This window comes from Daphnia carinata, chromosome 10 (assembly GCF_022539665.2).
Source record: "Daphnia carinata strain CSIRO-1 chromosome 10, CSIRO_AGI_Dcar_HiC_V3, whole genome shotgun sequence".
NCBI classification, from domain to species: Eukaryota; Metazoa; Arthropoda; class Branchiopoda; order Diplostraca; family Daphniidae; genus Daphnia; species Daphnia carinata.
In genome coordinates this window covers 8,073,762-8,090,720 of record NC_081340.1, presented here as the reverse complement: position 1 = coordinate 8,090,720, position 16,959 = coordinate 8,073,762, and the positions used below count along the sequence as shown (strand labels likewise).

General features: G+C 45.5%; 1 protein-coding gene across 3 annotated transcripts in view; it reads right to left on the bottom strand.

Annotated features, from left to right (window-relative positions):
* The window catches only part of LOC130701393 (obscurin-like), a 39,310-nt gene that overhangs the window by 3,201 nt on the left and 19,150 nt on the right, over positions 1-16,959 (bottom strand). The window contains exons 4-31 of one of the 3 annotated variants that reach the window (XM_057523349.2): positions 16,562-16,650; positions 14,811-15,146; positions 14,569-14,739; positions 14,442-14,511; positions 14,286-14,381; positions 10,877-10,969; positions 10,643-10,807; positions 9,408-9,545; positions 9,171-9,342; positions 8,736-9,095; positions 8,361-8,522; positions 7,826-8,210; positions 7,570-7,751; positions 7,036-7,509; positions 6,486-6,966; positions 6,318-6,424; positions 5,897-6,256; positions 5,543-5,824; positions 5,373-5,481; positions 5,136-5,308; positions 4,947-5,067; positions 4,734-4,893; positions 4,537-4,658; positions 2,559-4,468; positions 1,920-2,488; positions 1,572-1,856; positions 1,134-1,493; positions 51-1,070 (exon numbers count right to left, since the gene is read on the bottom strand). In XM_057523349.2, coding sequence (XP_057379332.1) covers positions 51-1,070; positions 1,134-1,493; positions 1,572-1,856; positions 1,920-2,488; positions 2,559-4,468; positions 4,537-4,658; positions 4,734-4,893; positions 4,947-5,067; positions 5,136-5,308; positions 5,373-5,481; positions 5,543-5,824; positions 5,897-6,256; positions 6,318-6,424; positions 6,486-6,966; positions 7,036-7,509; positions 7,570-7,751; positions 7,826-8,210; positions 8,361-8,522; positions 8,736-9,095; positions 9,171-9,342; positions 9,408-9,545; positions 10,643-10,807; positions 10,877-10,969; positions 14,286-14,381; positions 14,442-14,511; positions 14,569-14,739; positions 14,811-15,146; positions 16,562-16,650 — 8,952 coding nt within the window. Of the gene's footprint in view, positions 1-50; positions 1,071-1,133; positions 1,494-1,571; positions 1,857-1,919; positions 2,489-2,558; positions 4,469-4,536; positions 4,659-4,733; positions 4,894-4,946; positions 5,068-5,135; positions 5,309-5,372; positions 5,484-5,542; positions 5,825-5,896; positions 6,257-6,317; positions 6,425-6,485; positions 6,967-7,035; positions 7,510-7,569; positions 7,752-7,825; positions 8,211-8,360; positions 8,523-8,735; positions 9,096-9,170; positions 9,343-9,407; positions 9,546-10,642; positions 10,808-10,876; positions 10,970-11,875; positions 12,017-14,285; positions 14,382-14,441; positions 14,512-14,568; positions 14,740-14,810; positions 15,147-16,561; positions 16,651-16,959 lie in introns of those variants that run through there. The other 2 variants (XM_057523350.2, XM_057523351.2) reach the window with 2 other exon arrangements.

The window sequence follows — 16,959 nt, the reverse complement described above, 5'->3', positions numbered from 1 at the left end:
TTATTCAATTTGTGATATAAAGCAATACATTAAGAGAAAGGAAGTATTACCTCCTCGAGGGTGAGCCGTCCATCAGCTTTGAAGACAAGCAGTTTAGTTACAAAATCAGTGGCTTCGCTCGAGATATTGCTAAAGGCTTCTGGATCGAAATTGATCTGACCAGCTTGGACACGGCGAAGTGTGTCTCTGTCCGTTTCTCCACGGAATGGAGAGATGCCAGAGAGGAACAAGTAGGTAATGACACCCACCGACCACATGTCAGCTGGGTAACCAACTCCTTCGCCATTGGCTGTTTCGGGAGCAACAAACTCCGGCATTCCGTAGTCAAGCGGCGTCAATTTATTCGAGTAGATGCGACGAGCCAATCCAAAATCGCCGATCTTGAGTTCGTCACCGTCTGGGCGTGTGAGGAACAGATCGCCGGGAGTCAGTCCTAGGTGAGCAATTCCGTGACTGTGCATGTGGCTAAGGCCTTCCAAGACCTGACGGATATAATGAGCGATTTCGCTTTCAGTGACGTGGGGTCGTCGTGTGACGGCGTCCACGAGATCACCACCGCCGGCCAATTCGGAGACGAGGGTGAACGAATCTTTGGTTTCGTAAGCGTCAATAAGACGGACCAAACGCTGATGACTCAACTGATTCATGACGTCCATTTCGCTTATCATGCGGGAGCGCAAATCGAATCCAGTTCCAGTCATAATCTTGGCAGCCAAACTACGACCGGTGGATCGCTCCACGCTGTGATAGGTCACACCCTGCGTTCCACGGCCCAGCTCGTCTCCCAGATCGTAATAATCACCAAAAATGCGATTGTTGTCGACTTGTTTCGCTTTAACGTTGCGTCCCTTATGATAGGTCCGATAAGCAAACTCGTCTTCATTGTCCTCAACATGGATCATGGCAGAAGCCGAAACGGCCCCGGCCACATTACGACCCACAACTGAGTAGAGCCCTTCATCTTTGCCAATGACGTCGTCGATGACTAAGATATAGGTGTCCGGTAGAATATGTTGCATTTTGATGCGGCTGGAAGGCGCTACTGGAAGCCAATCCTTGTACCACTTGACCTATTATCAAACAAAGTGATTAAATTTATGATACATGGATTTCAGGACAACGTCAAAAGATACCTCGCATTCCGGATAACCGGTAATGCGACACTGCAGGCGGCCCGGTTTGCGTGTGATGAAAATATTTTCTTCTGGTCGAGTAATGAATTTTGGATGTTCCGCCACCTCAAGCTTGATACGCTGCCTAGCCTCGCCGAAAGGATTGGTGGCGACAGCTTCATATATGCCTGCGTCTCTGTCCAACATCCGGTTGACGAAGAGAGTCAGCTGACCATTGCGTAAGTAAGAGAAGTCGTATCGGCCGCCCATTTCAATTGCCTCGTCGTTGAAGAAGAATTTGACCGTCGGTTTAGGATAACCGTAGACGTACCAGAAAAGCGAAGCGCTTTGATTCTTGATTCCATATTGCGCATCTGTTTCCTACGAATTAAAAAAAATGAAGCGGAATTGTGGAATTATCAATTCAATCACGCTCAACATTTGTGAAATCAAATTTACCTGACGCAGGAAGCGAGGTGCATGAGTGTAACCATCGTGGGGAGGGCGATCAAGATCGAAATCTTTGGGGAAGTAGCAGGAAGTGTCGGGATTGTAAGTGTCGCCAGGCTCCAGGAAACGCTTTCGAGCAATAGGCTCTAAGTAGAGTTTGTCGCGGCTGGTCGAGTTATGTGGTGACGGATCTGAAACACCGTATTGATTTTCGACTCGGATACGGAAACGATAGTCACGGTACGGGTCCAAACCACGGATGTCGCAAGAACAACCTTTGACTCCTGAACGAACCTGAAATGGAACAATCGAAACTTCATTAAACCCAAGGAAATTTACCTTTTGAATTGCATTTACCTTTTGCCAATCGCCGTCAGGTGATTCGCACATTTCGACGTGATAAGTAACAGGGATGCGCGGACCGATTGGCACAGATGGCTTCCATGAAAGAGTTAGGAAGCGATCGTGAATCAAATGAATAATAGGGCGGTCCGGCAGGGGGACGGGAGCTCCGGACTGGCGGAACTTGTCGAAATCGGCGTACTGGTCGCCGACGGGCTTCTTGGGGCGGCAGTCAAGCGTGTCGAAGCTAAGTTCGGCTGAGCACGTAGCTTCGCCCGAACGGTTAAATACCCGAAGCGAATACTGACCAACGTCCGCTTCTTCCACAAATTTTATGGTAAGGCGCAGAAGGCCGTTGCCTTCTTTGTCCATCTTTACGCGGCCTCCGGCAGATAATTTCTGCCCGTTGCGGAACCACTCGTGCTCCGGCTCGGGGAACCCGGAAGCGCAGGCCGTGAATTTGGCCGTCATTCCTTCGTAGACTTCGCAATCGCCGATCCGCTTCAGGAACTGCGGCGGCTCCTCCTTTTCCCTCTTCTCGATCTTGTCCACCACTTCCAGTTCACCTTCACAACGATCCTCACCTGGAATGAAATAAAACCAATTTGATTTAAGAATAAAATTTCCTTCCAATTGTTTAAACCCTCGAAATACCTTCTGAATTAGTGGCGATGCAGGCATAACGACCAGCCCGTTCCGGTGCGCAATCCCGAACAAACAAAACACAAATGTCGCCATCTCGCTTCATCTTGTATTTTTCGGATTCGGCTATCTCTTCACCGTTCAAAGTCCAAACGATGGTCGGCTTCGGCAACCCACTGATTTTCGCCATGAACTTGCAGTCGTAGCCAGGAAGCTGTTGGAGGTCAGAGAATCTCTGCGTGAACGAAGGAGCCGAAAAGATTTTCTTAACGGTCACTTTGGCTTTGGACGCGGCCGCTCCCAACTCGTTCGATACGCCGATCTCGTATTCACCCTCGTCAATTTTCTTGTCCGCTTTTTCTACCTCCAAGATGAACTTGTCACCATCGACAGTTATCGTGCAACGGGACTCATCAACCGGTTCGCCATTAAGGGTCCAAACGACATCGGGGATGGGATTACCGCCGATAATAGCCACCAATTTGATGGGTGATCCTTCATCCACGAACGTATCACGTGGTCCTGTAAGGACCGAAGCAGCCGCTTCTGGTCCATCCGATTTGCGAGGTCGAACTTCCATTTTGGCAGACGTCTTAGCTTCACCAAAACTATTGCGAGCGAGGGCCGTGTATTCACCCGCGTCTGATGGATCGGCTGAAGCGATGCTAAGACGGACAGAACCATCTGCTTCAGGCTTCTTACTAGCCTCGCCCGTAAATTGCTTCAACTTTTTGCCATCCTTCATCCAAGTGATGGCAGGGAAGGGGAATCCCTTGACTTTGGCTTCCATTCGGACAGGGAAGCCTTCAGTTCCTTTAACGGCGAACAGAGGTGAGACAAACTGTGGAGCCGACGGAGCTTGTTGAATTTCGACGGTTGTGTCGCATTCGCTTTCACCCAATTCGTTCGCCACCACCAAGCTATACTTTCCGGCATCTTCCAATTTAGCAACTTCAATTTCCAAAGAAACGGTGCCGTCCGGTAGATGGGAGAGAATGGCATTGTTGCTGCCAGGGCGAATAGGTCGTCCGTCCTTCAGCCACTTAACCTCTGGTTTTGGGTGGCCAGACACGCGGGCCACCAACTTCAAAGGCTCGCCTTCAACTGCTACTGTAGTAGATGGAAGGGCTTCATCGATCGTGCCCTTCTTCGGCAATTTCTTGACATCAACGGCAGTTTCAGTGCTAATTTCGCCAGTAGGATTGATCGCCACCATCTTGTATTGGCCGGAATCTTTGGCCGGATCAGCTGAAGCGATTTCCAATTCAGCAGTTCCATCCGGGAGCAATGTGATCATCATCCTCTCATCGGGAATGAGCTCATGGCCATCCTTGTACCATTTGACTTCTGGCAAAGGACTTCCGCCAAGTTTAACCGTAAGCTTCAGCGGCTCTCCTTCGTTCACCTTGGTGGCCACCGGTAGTTTGTCACCCAGGAAACTTGGCGGTTCGCTGGTCAGTGTTAATTCAGCTGTCGCACTGGTTTCTCCTACAGCGCTGGTTGCCTTGACCGTGTACTCGGCATAATCGGACTCTTGAACATCAGAAATCGTTAGACTGAATTTTCCACCCTCAGCAGTTTCCATCTTGAATCGCTCCGACTCGACTATGACTTCCTCAGCCTTTTGCCATGAAATGGTGGGTGCGGGTATACCCTGGACCGAGCCTTCGAACTTGGCAGTTTGGCCGGCTTTAGCGAAACAGCTTTTGGGTTTGTTCGAGAAGGTGGGTGCTTCTGAATGAACTGACAGTTTGATGTCACCACGAGTTTCTCCCTCTTTGTTGGTAGCCACGAAGCTGTAGGTGCCTTCGTCTTCTGCCACAGTCTCCTGGATGCTCAATTTGTATACGTTGGAACCTTCCTCGCACGTGATGCTAATTCGTTCGCTAGTGGTTGATTTAATCTGGATTCCGTCTTTTAGCCTGAATTGCAAAACATATTGATCCTTTAAACAGTGGTACAAACACACACAAAATTCTGCTATAGTTACCATTTGACTTTGGATTTTGGATGAGCGGTGACTTTAACTTCGATGTTGGTTTCCTCGTAATATTCCACCTTAACTTCTGGTTCGTGGCTCAATTCTGGTTTCATCACAATGGTCAAAGTAGCCTAAAAAAAAAAGTGAATGATTGTTACGAATGTAGGATGAAAATAGATAAAGAGAAATGAGAAACGTATGCGTACATTAGACTCGTCAAAGCCGTGTTCATTGGTGGCTTTAACAGTATAGTTTCCAGCGTGGGACTCGTGAGCTACTGGCAACACAAGAGTGTACGTGTTTTCAACCTCATCCTTAGAAAGAATGTAGTCCTTGTGGTCTTTCAACGCTTCGCCATCCTTAAACCTGGCATATTGAACATCAGTACGGCATTCAACAAAAATCATCCACAAACTTACCATTCAACTTCGGGATTCGGTTGACCGCGAATGCGTACTTTTAATTCTAACTGTTGACCCTTGCTGCCAGTGGTGTCACTCAATCCCTGTAGGATCTTTGGAACCCGCAGTTCAGACAGGGCTGTCGGACGATTGAAAGTTAGTTTTTTTTTATCTAATACGACTTTAAAATAAAAGTTAATTTCCTACATTTAACTGTGACGGACGTATTCTTGGTTTCTTCTCCCAGACGATTGCTTAATTTAATGGCATAATTTCCGCCATCTGTCATGGCTGCCTTGTTGATTTTCAACGTGTACGTGTCGGTCGTTTCGGTGATGTCAATCCGTTCGCTTTTTACTATTGTTTCATTATTTAATGTCCTGCATCAATCAAACCCAATTACAAAGAACAATACAAATTTTGCATTTGATATCTCGTTTTTACCATTGAGCTTGCGGTTTGGGCTGACCACTGGCACGAACTTCATAGATTATCTCTTCTTCCTCATACACTTCCTTGACTGTCAAATTGTCAGACAGGATCTTGGGTTTGGCTGTAATATATTCCATTTGTTAATCGATCTTTCGATTCAACTCAACAGGTGATTTACTTACAGTCCACACTCAGGTTACAAGAGGCGCTGACCTGTCCCAATGCGTTGGCAAATTTAACACTGTAAAGGCCTTGATCTTGGGTGACACACTTGTCCAACGTCAGCGAGTAGGTAGAGTCAGCAGCCTTTTGCATTTTAATGCGAGCGTCGGCCACCACCTCTACGCCCTCTTTAGTCCATGTGACTGTGGGTTCAGGAAGACCGACGCACTTGATTTTCAACGTTGCATTTTTGCCTTCCTCGATGCAAATGTCTTTCAACGCTTCCTCCACTTTGGGCGGATCTTTGTAGGTAATCGAAAAAGGTTTTCAAGCACATGAATAACCAAAAAATAAATAAAATAAAAATTCCTTACATTGGACGGAGAGAACGGCGCTGCTCTTGGCAGTGCCAAGTGCGTTCGATACTTGTGCCGTGAACTTGCCCGACAGTTCGGATTTCATCTCTTTTATGACGAGAGAGTAAGTTCCCGTTTTTGGGTCACTATCGAATGAGAATTCATTGCGCTCCTCTGTGATCTCCATTTCATCGATGAACCATTTGATTTTTGGTTCAGGGTAGGCATTGGCTTTGAGGACAAAGGATACATCCTTGTCACCTGCTTTAGCCTCCGTATCCTTGAGCGATTGAGTAATCTCGGGTTTGCATCGCACTTTCAAATCGGACGTGTCCTCTTTGGCTCCATGCGTGTTCGTTATGACGCACGAATATTTGCCTTTGGGTTAGCAACAATAATGAAACATCTGAAATTGAACGTTAAAATGAAAGATGGCTACCAGAATCGTCTCTCTTGATTCCATTGACGGTTAGGGAATGGACGTTCCCTTCCTGCTTGATAATGACGGCATTACGATCGTTTTTCACCTCTTTGCCATCCTTGACCCTGCCAGAAGAAAAAGGAGATTAAATCGATAACAATTTATGCAAGAGATAGAACGACTAACCATTTGACCTCTGGCATGGGATTGCCCTCCACTTGCACCTGGAAGGTAATGGATTCGCTTTCGTCCACTTCGCAAGTTTTGAGCAACTGCTTGATGAAGGCTGGCGGGGCGTTGGCCACCATTTGCCAAAAGTCGGACATTTGACCGAGAGAGTTGGAAGCAACAACGGAGTAGGATCCGCTGTCTTCGATGGTGACTTTCTCTATGAGAAGAGAGAACGTGTCTTCCGACTCTTTCACCACTTTGATGCGCTCAGATTCGATAATCATCTGGCCATCCTTGTACCACTTGAGTTCGGGTAACGGTGATCCTTCGACTTCCACCGACATTTTAAACGGTTCATCCGTCATGCAAGCCATATCTTGCATCTTCTTCTTGAACTTGGGAGGTGCTTTGACAAGCAGCCGGCCTTCTGTCGTCACTTGACCGAGGTCATTAGTGGCAGTCACCGTGTAAAGTCCACCATCGCTGTGATCAACGTCTGTTAATGAACAGTGAATTAATTGAGAAGATGAACCAAATGATACAATAGCCACATCAGCTGATTTACTTTTGATGATGAGGGCGATCGACTCTTCGTCCTCAAAGAGGAAACGGAAACGGCCGCCGGCCTTGACCTCCTCCTCGCCTTTGGTCCAGACCATTTTGGGTTTGGGGAATCCCTTGAATTTGAGTTCCAGCATGGCGGATCCGCCGCAACTGACTTCCGTGTCCGTCAGGTCCATGGAGATGCTCGGCGGTTCCGGCTCCCTCAGCAGATGGTGGACGGATCCCTGGACGGTGAGCTCGGCGCTGCAGGAAATCTTGCCGGTGCTGGTGGCCGCGACGCACGTGTACAGTCCGGCGTCTTCCGGCTTGACGTGCTGGAAGACGAGGGCCAATGTATCAGCTTCGTCTTCGTAGGTGACTTTGAACCTTTCCTCGGGATCGTAAGCAACGCCGTCCCTGTACCACTGAAATTCTGGCTTTTCGCCGGGGGCTAGTAAACCCTGGTTGCCCAGAAGATCAAAAACGGCATTCTCACCTGTTGAAAATGAATTGAGATGAAATAAAAAATTGTGGAATGAAAAATAAGGTGCTTCACTTGTAACGGTGACTTTGGCCGTAGACATAGCCTCTCCAAAACGATTAAGCGCCTTGCACGTGTACTCGCCGGCATCAGCTTCAGTTACTTGAAGGATGACCAGCTCAAAGAATCCAGTGGCCGATTGCTCACTGATGATTTTGATACGGTCAGACTCCACCATTTTCTTGCCATCCTTGCGGCTTGTTTTTTTGGATATGGAGCAACGTAAAATTATGAATTAAAATGCCACGCGAAATGAAAAGATTAAAATTACAATTCGATGGATGGGATGGGATCGCCTTTGACTTTGACCATGAAACGAACAGAGGTCCCCTCGATCAGTTCCGTGTCGTGCAATACGACAAGAAAGACGGGACATTTCTGCTGGGCCATTTTTTCGCGCTCCTCTGGTGTCAGAACTTGAACGACTAAAGAAGCCGAGCACGTAGCCGATCCGTCTTCGTTGGCAGCCACAACAGTGTAGAGGCCGCTGTCATCCAGTCGACAGTTCATCATCTGAAGACTGTGTTTCCTACCCTTGGAAACAGTCTGGATCCGGTCGGCGAAACGGTCGTCCAGCGGCCGGTTGTTGCGCAGCCAAGTCACCTGGGCAGGTGCGTCAACCTCGAGAGCGCAGTCAAACGTTGCTTTCTCACCGGCTGTTTGAGAAACAGCATTACTTAATGAATTTCACGCGTCAGGTAGAACATTATTATTAAAGGCTTGAACACAGATCATCAGTTAATGAATAGTATCAAGGCAAAGTGCTAAAGCGATCAGTAGCTGATCAGTAGAAGGGGCGTACTCACGTTCGCAAAAGTTTCCACGAATGGTGCGAGAGAAACGGGGCCGGCCAGGCAGCGGCTCGGCCGCCATTTCCGTTATGCCATCGGCCATCGATGCGAAGAGAGTGGCGTCGCTTGCGTCGCTTGGCGGATCACTTTCACGAAGCGATGCCAACGATTGATATTCTTTTTGGAAAGGAATTATTTTGAATAAGCGTGAGATAGGGTTATTCAAATGAGAACTAATCCAACAACATCGAAACAATGTTAATCTCGTCAAACCCACGTTAATAAACATCGTTGCTGCGCTAACAGCATCACCAGCAGTTAGAATGAAAATGATCTCATTCAACGTTAGACGTCTTAGAATCCTACATAAAACAAAAATGGTTTGATTACCGGACAAGGAGGCCTGTGACGCTGATCGGACGGAAAGGCTTCCTCGTTGAACAGAGTCAAAAGAATCTGAACGATGGAGTTCAACTTCTCCTGGAGAAGCCTTTTCTATTACAGGCGATTGCACAGATATCGGCTGCGGGGCGGACGGAGAAATTCCTTTCAGATGAATAAGGTCTTTGATCTTTTTGGCGATCTGCGCTGAATCCTGCGGGCCGGCTGAATCAGACGGGGCTATCGTGACCGGTTTCAGCAAATGAGTGGGTCGCGTCGCAGGAGCTGGAACAGGATCGTCAGCTTCGTTGTCTGTTTCACCAGGACCGTCCACTTGCAAATCGTCCTCGACGTGTTCTTGTAAAGCGACTACATAAACGTAACGAACGGAGGTCATTGCGGAATTCTAATAATCAAACGAGACGAGATAAAAACAGAACTCACTTGCGTGCGCGGCGTAGCTGCGAATATCTCGTAACCAATCGTCGTGAATAGATTGCCCGGCTGTGCAACGTAAATTAAGCGGGTAGCGGACAAAGCGCGGATCCGAATGGACCAAATCAAAACTGCAAGAATCTGCTTCGCCTTGTCGAACTTTGACTTCAACGTCTGGCAACTATTTGAAACGATTTCTCATTCAATGATTGCCACGCAAAATTAAAATTCAGAAATGAAACTTACCCTGATGATATCCTTGAGGAGGAAAAGATTACGATCGTCGGTGACCCTTCTGACTTTCGTCACTAAAATGCGGGCTTTAAAGAGAAACAAGTAACGTTCTCTAGCACGGCCGCGGCTGTCTGTCACCGTCCACCAGCTCTAAATGAATGCAAATTCCAATTTTGTGAGCAACGTTTAATTGATATATCAAAATGTTCTGTGTCGAAGAAAACACGAAGATGAAACAAATGAATAGTTTTTGGTGCTGAAAAATTGTTGGGTTTGACTGGGCACGGATGGGCGAGAAACCAAAAGCCAACGACTCGCATCCTGTAACAGTCATCTTCTTCATCCCACCTACTGCTAACTATTCCTTTCTTAGTCGGCAATCTAAATTTAGACGTGACCTAATGCAACGCGAAGGAAAATCCAATTTTCGGACTATGGCAGATCACATGTAGTCTATCGAGCGTATGTCTTTCACACGCGCCCACTCACTGAAAATCCTCAAATGGCGTGGTCAGACTCATTTTTCTTAAGGGAAAAAAACAAAAACAAAAAGGTAACAGACACAAGTTAAATAGGAGCAGCTGCTTCTCTCGGCTGAGCATGACGCGTCGCTGCTGTCGAGGGAAAAGACAGTCAAAGGGCTATGAATAACCTGCTTGTCTAATCGCCGACCTACGCGTTACATTACTCTTACACAGTCGCCGCTCTCAAGTGGTTCTAGCAGTCGGACGGACTAGTCATCAATTGATGGAGAAAAAAAAAGGACCAGTACATTCTTTTACTAAACTATTTCGAAAGAAATGGCAACAAAAACAAAAAAAAATTTAATAACTGAGCTAAATGTAGATATAGACTGAAACACGAAAGGAATTGCAGCTGTTTCTGAAGTGATACATCGGTCGGCCATTGCTGGAGGAGAATAGGTAAATGACGTCATGGATCTTCACAGTTTCACGGTCGACGGTAAAGGATAAATAAACAAACCAACTGCGAATAGAATCTGACTCGGCCATTTACAAGCGTAAGCTTCGCAAATCTCCGCAATATGTTTTAAAAATACCAGTTGGCCAGACGGCCCATTCGTAAAAAACACGCACACCTGGAGGATATCGATGAAGCGGACGAAATGTCTTGTTCATTTAAACCCATTGGGAACTATATTAGATCCCGTATTTTTTAACTGATCAGGCAGGCGTGGTCGTAAACACAATGTCAACTAGGTGAGAACAAGATTTTTTAAAACTTACGTGTCGTAGGAGACGCCCTAGCTTATGGATATTGCCCTTGTATCCGGATAGATTCTCAATGAATTTCGAGTCGCTTAGCCGTTGTGGCAATGCCAGCATAAACTCATGCGCCTTTTGCAAATCCTTCGTGTCTTCACGCAGTTCACGCGAATGCGAAATCAAATCCTGATTATAAAAAAGAGAAATCGGGCTGTTATTCAAAATGCGATATCACACCGGTTAATGGTAAATTACCTGTAGGAGGACTTGAAAATCGTTGATACGTTGAATAGGCAATTTCAAGTACTCGCTCAGTCGTTTGTTGTCGCCAATACGATGACTGTACTCCTGTTAAAGAAAAATATAAACAATTAATTGAATTTCATCACCACTGAGCATTGCGAACAAGTCCTTGATCTACTGCAACCTTATCTATAAACCGACGGTAAAAACAAAAGAATCTCATTTTAAGGGAAAGCTCCATTTTAACTTGGAAACTAAAGCAGGTAAGGGATTGCCACAGAAAGAAGTTAAATATTGGAATACCAGGTGAGGGGGAATAGGAAGACGTTTGCAGCTCGCCACCGAACTAAACCTACAGAATTTTAACTATTCGTTTCTTTGATTGGATTATCATTTTCAGGGACCATAGTCCTGAAAATGCAACAACGATAGCACATGATGCCAGAGGATTGTTGTAATGTCATCGCACGAAAGAAAAAGAATCAGCAAGAAAGCGAAAGGGTTCTCAAGACATCTTTGCCAATCTATGAACGTCTGTTTCCCTCAGTTTGTGTGGATGGACCATCCAGCGTACGAAAACGCCACAATAAAAAGTTAACAGGGTTCGCCCAATGCAAAATTTGATGGTGGATTTGTCGTTGAAGAAATTCACGGAATTTGTTTTGTGTTACGGTATTCATAAGGTCGACCGCATCTCTGCCTTTGCCGAATATACATACATATACAGATGGTATGCTTGCTGCTTTCTGCTATTCTTAGTCCAGGGCTATACTGGACGGTAGGGCAGCTCAACCCAGCTTTGCCCATCGCATTTTTATAACCATTTTTCTTTCCCCTTTCGTTTTCTCCAAGGACTGTCGTATTGCATTGAAAAAAAAAAAAAAGAAAACTACAATCCTGCGTTTTGAAATTCCAAATCAAATCCTATGCCAATTCCGCAACGATCTGATGAAATCTGCATCTAATTGAAGCCACGCTTTAATGCTCCGGGCAGAAATGCACGATTTGTACCTGTTGGATTTCAAGATCACAAGCAAAATCACTGCCGTCAATTGATGTTAATCCACAAGATCGAAACGATGAAGACTCTGTTAATCCAGTGCAGCGGTAGCAGACGAAATGAAAAATCGTGTAGCACTTGTTTGATGATGTTCACGCGAAACAACCGCCACCCACTTCTTTTGATGGTCTTCGACCTTTGCTGGGCTGTTTGGACTGCTCTTCTCCCCTATGATGTTGATCCTTTATTGTTTTCGTTTAAAGGCAAACGGCTTGTGAGAGCCGCGACGGCAATGGAAAATCGATCCTGACCGAGACCTGGAATCCTTACGACTAGAACTCGCTTACAGGGACGCCCCAAAGCACACTACAAACAACCAAGTTGGTGCTGATAGTAGCGGCACACTAATGTTGCCCTGCCAGTCCTTGCTTGAATGGATGGAGGAGGGATGTATCCGAAGGCACGGGAGGAGGCGAGAAATGGAAATCAACGGGATGAAAGCGTACAGCTCCAAAACATTAGAAGGTGGTGATGATGCGATCGAAAAATGATTTCCTACCCAGCAACAAGAGATTTGCCAATAACCGTCTTTTTGCTGCAACCGGATTCCTGTGCAGTTCGAGTTCCAGTATATCCGCACTGCTCGCTTTCTAGATGGTATAGCGTTGCGAGCTAGTCCTCCAATTCCCCGGTTCCCTATCTATGCAAGTCGCTCTGCTGTTGGTGCAACGTTGTCGTGTCTAAATCAGGCAACGTGCCGCATGTGTTCCATTTATGTCGACCGATCCACCGGCTAAATTTAGATCCATCGGCTGTCCGAACTCGTACGCCCTACTCGCTCAACCTCCTTCTCATTCTCGCTTCGGCTTCCATACTCACCATATCTCTGTGTTCCGCCCCGTGGTACAACTTTCAACCCATAAACTAACGAATCAAACGTGAAGAGCGAGAGAAAAAAAAGGGGGGGGGGGAAACACGGAGACAAACGCAAAACGTGGAACCTGGCCAATATGTTAGAGATCATTCAGATTAAGAGTAAAAGCAATCGCTTGATGTCAGCAACGTTAACTTTTACAGAAAATACGTTCTTAGTTGGACGTGGCTTTAACGTGCTGATACAGCGTTGTGACGTTTCTTGTGGATTGCCAACAAACTAAAGTCAAGGACTCGTGAGCAGGGAACAAAAGAAGGAAGTCTACAGTTTGATGTTTTGGCAGCCAGAGGTCTTTGACTCTTTTTCGAAAGGAAAAAAAAGAATTCTGGCTTTCATTCCGCAATAATTTGAGAGATAAACTGAGGATTCCTAATATGCTGGCTCGATGCCCTTTTTCTACTTCCTCATTTGACCCATTATCTACTAGCTGTACATTTCTCTTTCAATGTGTACTCTTTAAACAAAATAAATGGGCGTTAACGGTGTTTTCTTGTAACTGGCACGAACCAAGCCGACGTCAATCGCGTTAGACCTACGGCAAAGGAAGCGATAGGGCCTTACGAAGGGGATACCAGCTCATTGGCTTCTGTCATCATCGGCCTGCGCAACTAAAAGGGCCTAATAGTAACGAACGTAAACGACGACGTTTTCCCTCCTTTGTGGTTTTCTTACTGCTCTTATCCTTTTCGTTTTCATAATTGGTTTGACGATTCCCTTCTCACCCCAAACGAGCTAAATATAGTCCGGCCCTAGCTAAAAGATTTGCACATCTCCAATCCGTCAGCTAAAGCTGTTACAAATACGGCGAAGCTAATTTAATCGAATTCCGGGCGTCAGAAACTACAAAATGTTCACATGATAATAGTGTCAAATTCGTTACGATTTCGTGTACACTGACAGTGGAATCACCGACTCTTCATTGTTGATGATGGAACGTCGCAAAACACGACAACTACTTTGATGGATTATTTGCCGTCCCTGCGCCACCCTCTTAAACGAAGGCGCTCCGTGAAACGAATAATGAAATGCACTAATGGCAGGCATGAAAAATTAAAAGCGAGCTTTAAGTTGACGGGGAAAATGATCGACTGTTACAAGGACGGAATGACGGATGTTCTCCTGACGCCCAAGGCAAAACACCTAAGATCCTTAATCTTGCCCGACGATTTCTGGCATTATCTGAGTCATCCCGAACTCTCTAGAGAAATGGGGATTAAAAATGATTTGAAGATCGCATCGAGCACCCGGCCAAGCTGGAAGGGTGAAAACGGAGAAGAGCCATGACACGACATGGCTGCTGGTTGATGAAACTTGCCCGCCACCTTGTTCATCTCATTTGAAAGGAAAGCTAGGAATAGGAATGGAGAGATCGAGAGTCCGAAATAGCTCAACCCCATAAAATTACATCTGCCGTTTTAGTCTAGTTTTCCCACCCACCAAAAAATAAATGATGGCTGTAAACACCAGGAGAAAATTTAGAGCCTCACCTCAAAGAAATCCCTCAAGTGTTTGTCTTCACGTAAAAGTTCCTGGGATTTCGGTTCATCGCCGTAATACTGAGCGTGTTTATCAAAATCTCGTTCCTAATAGTAAATGAAATATTTAGTTTATCTCAAAGATAAGTTGCTATTTATCATAATTACCAAGCGAAGAAAAGTCCTGCCCAATTTTTGAGGTTCATTGGCGTAATACTTAAGGCCTTCCAGGAGAACGCTAAAGGCAAAATGAATCAGCCACTATTTGAAAAAGAAATAGATCAAACTTTCAAACCTTTTGTGAAATTCTTGAATCTGTTTGAAAGGACCAAAAATGGCATCGCGCTGGTCGCTGACTTTTCTCGGTGTGGATGGATGATCCATCTGGCGGTAGTAAACGTTGACTACGTGTTCCATGTCCGTTACAAATTCCTCCTCTGTCTCCACCAGTTCCTTCACAACAGCCCTATGCGATACAACAAATCAACGTCATCCAAAATTATATTCATTATCAGTTAATATTATTCAAGATTTTACTCTCGTTTAGCCACGGGATCAACAGCGACCAGATGCTTGCCGGAACGAGTCCTTCGATAGCCCTTTTGCTTGGTATCAGCTGTTGCTGGATCCTCTTCGTCAGTGGACGGTTTGACTTTCTTCACGGTGCCCCCAGTTTGGATATCATTCTGGCCGTCGATGGTTTCTGATGAGACAGCCCCAGAAGATGTATCACCATCTCCCTGATTACCCTCTCTCTGACGAGATTCCGAACGCCTTTTGCGTTGCGGCCGGACGGCCATCTTGTGTTTGGCCGCGCTATTGTCCAGCAGAGCGGTCGATCCTTCATCCTCTCCAATTCCTAAATCCAGGTGGCTGCACCATTCACAAACAAGAAGAATATTAAATGTTAACTTTGCAGCCCGTAACATCATTACATCACATTTGGTAAATTAAGTAGTTATAAGTATTCGCAAGGAAGTAATTTGCATATAAAGATCTGAATCCTGTTAATCATGTTTTTGAAAATGAGCCAAAGGGAAAACAAGGATCTAGAAAACACAACAGCTTTGATGAAATGCAATGCCAAGAAACCGTCAAATTGCAATGTCTTCTGAATTGATTAGTACATTTTATTTGTGGAATATGGAAATATATATTCTGCTGTGATTTCTATGCTTTTTCTGCGAACTTTGAATGAAACTATGTGGCTAACCAACGATTGCTTTCTGAAACTCGCCAGCAAGTAACTAAAACTAATCTGATGAAATGATAAAAGAGATCATACCTTTTGCAAGTCAACTAAACTAGCTGTATATTTTGATTCTGAAAAGGAGCAATGGCGAGAAACACCGGTAGCACGAGCCAAATTTCAAAAGTGAACCTGCCAGTCTACCACGACTTGGTAATGTCGACGAGTTTGACTCCACCCATTTTTGAAGCCTCTTCTCCCATTAGAATTTCCGAAACGAAAACAAGAAAATGGAACTCGATCCAAAACGTGTACGATATTTGACTGATTGAATTACAAAGCTTATTATGTGAAAACGTTAAAGCCGTTGGTGAATTGAAACTTTTTTAAAGACTTTTCGTTAAAAAATGCCGAAAGAATTCGGCTGCTGTTTGGCCGAAATGAGACGACTCTATATTCGTGTGTCTGTAGTTTGGCTGTCTCAGTGCCAAAACAATAATAATTCAACAGGGCAAATAAGAAACGAACCACACAGAAGTCCTTCTCCCAGTTGAAAAGTAAACCTATACAAACTCATACGTCCTAGCTCGAAAGTTGTGCTGGGAGGGATTTAGGATGTCGGCGTTGATGGATACGCAAAGCGGCGGAATGTCACGAAGGGAATGTAATCCAATAACGGCACTCAGCGAAGCTCGCCAAGAGAAAATGTTGTACTTTCGCTGACTCGACTCGTTTGTGACAGTTATTTTCTTCTTCGGCCTCTGCTAAATGAAGATGAAGAAAAAAAAAAATAATGGGAGGAGTGCAACTTTTCCCTACACAAACTGGAATGACCTCGTACTAGTGGCGTAGGACTCACGTGTTTAACTGAAAAGACAAGCAAAAAGCCTCGATTGTTTCTAGTACAAAGAAACTCCCTATTGCTTAACTAATTTCGTCACGTCTGACATTGTGTTAATGCTGATTGTTGATTCCGGGCATATTCCTCTCTCTCGGCTCGAAGTCAATTCATTTTGCCAAGCAATTCAAACTCTAACACCACATGAACTGGCCAAGAAATTGGAAAAACAAAGTTTAAAATGGAAGAAGTACACAGTACCTGGAGACGTATTGGGTAGTTGTCGACTGAGAAATGCAGCTGCTACTTCCCGTGAACTGTTCTTGTAGAGTGGCGTAGATCTCGGCCAACTTGCATAGAAATAAAATGCAACAGTCAGGTAACGAATCGATGAAAATGTGGCCATAAATGACAGCCGAGACAGCTGATCTAGCTGTCTTAGTAACATCTTAATAATAAGGGATACGACAGCGTTGCCATGTGGGTGCCTGATGGCCGGCGTCCAAATAGTTAGTCCATTTTGCAGAATGTTCTACGAGTACTGCCCGTTGATGTCGGGCGATGACGCGATGGTCTTCAAGCAACGCAGACAGTTTGAGACGTTTAAGATATGCAAGATAACGTCGTCCTTCGACAAGAGAATTTGTCGTGTTCCCCAA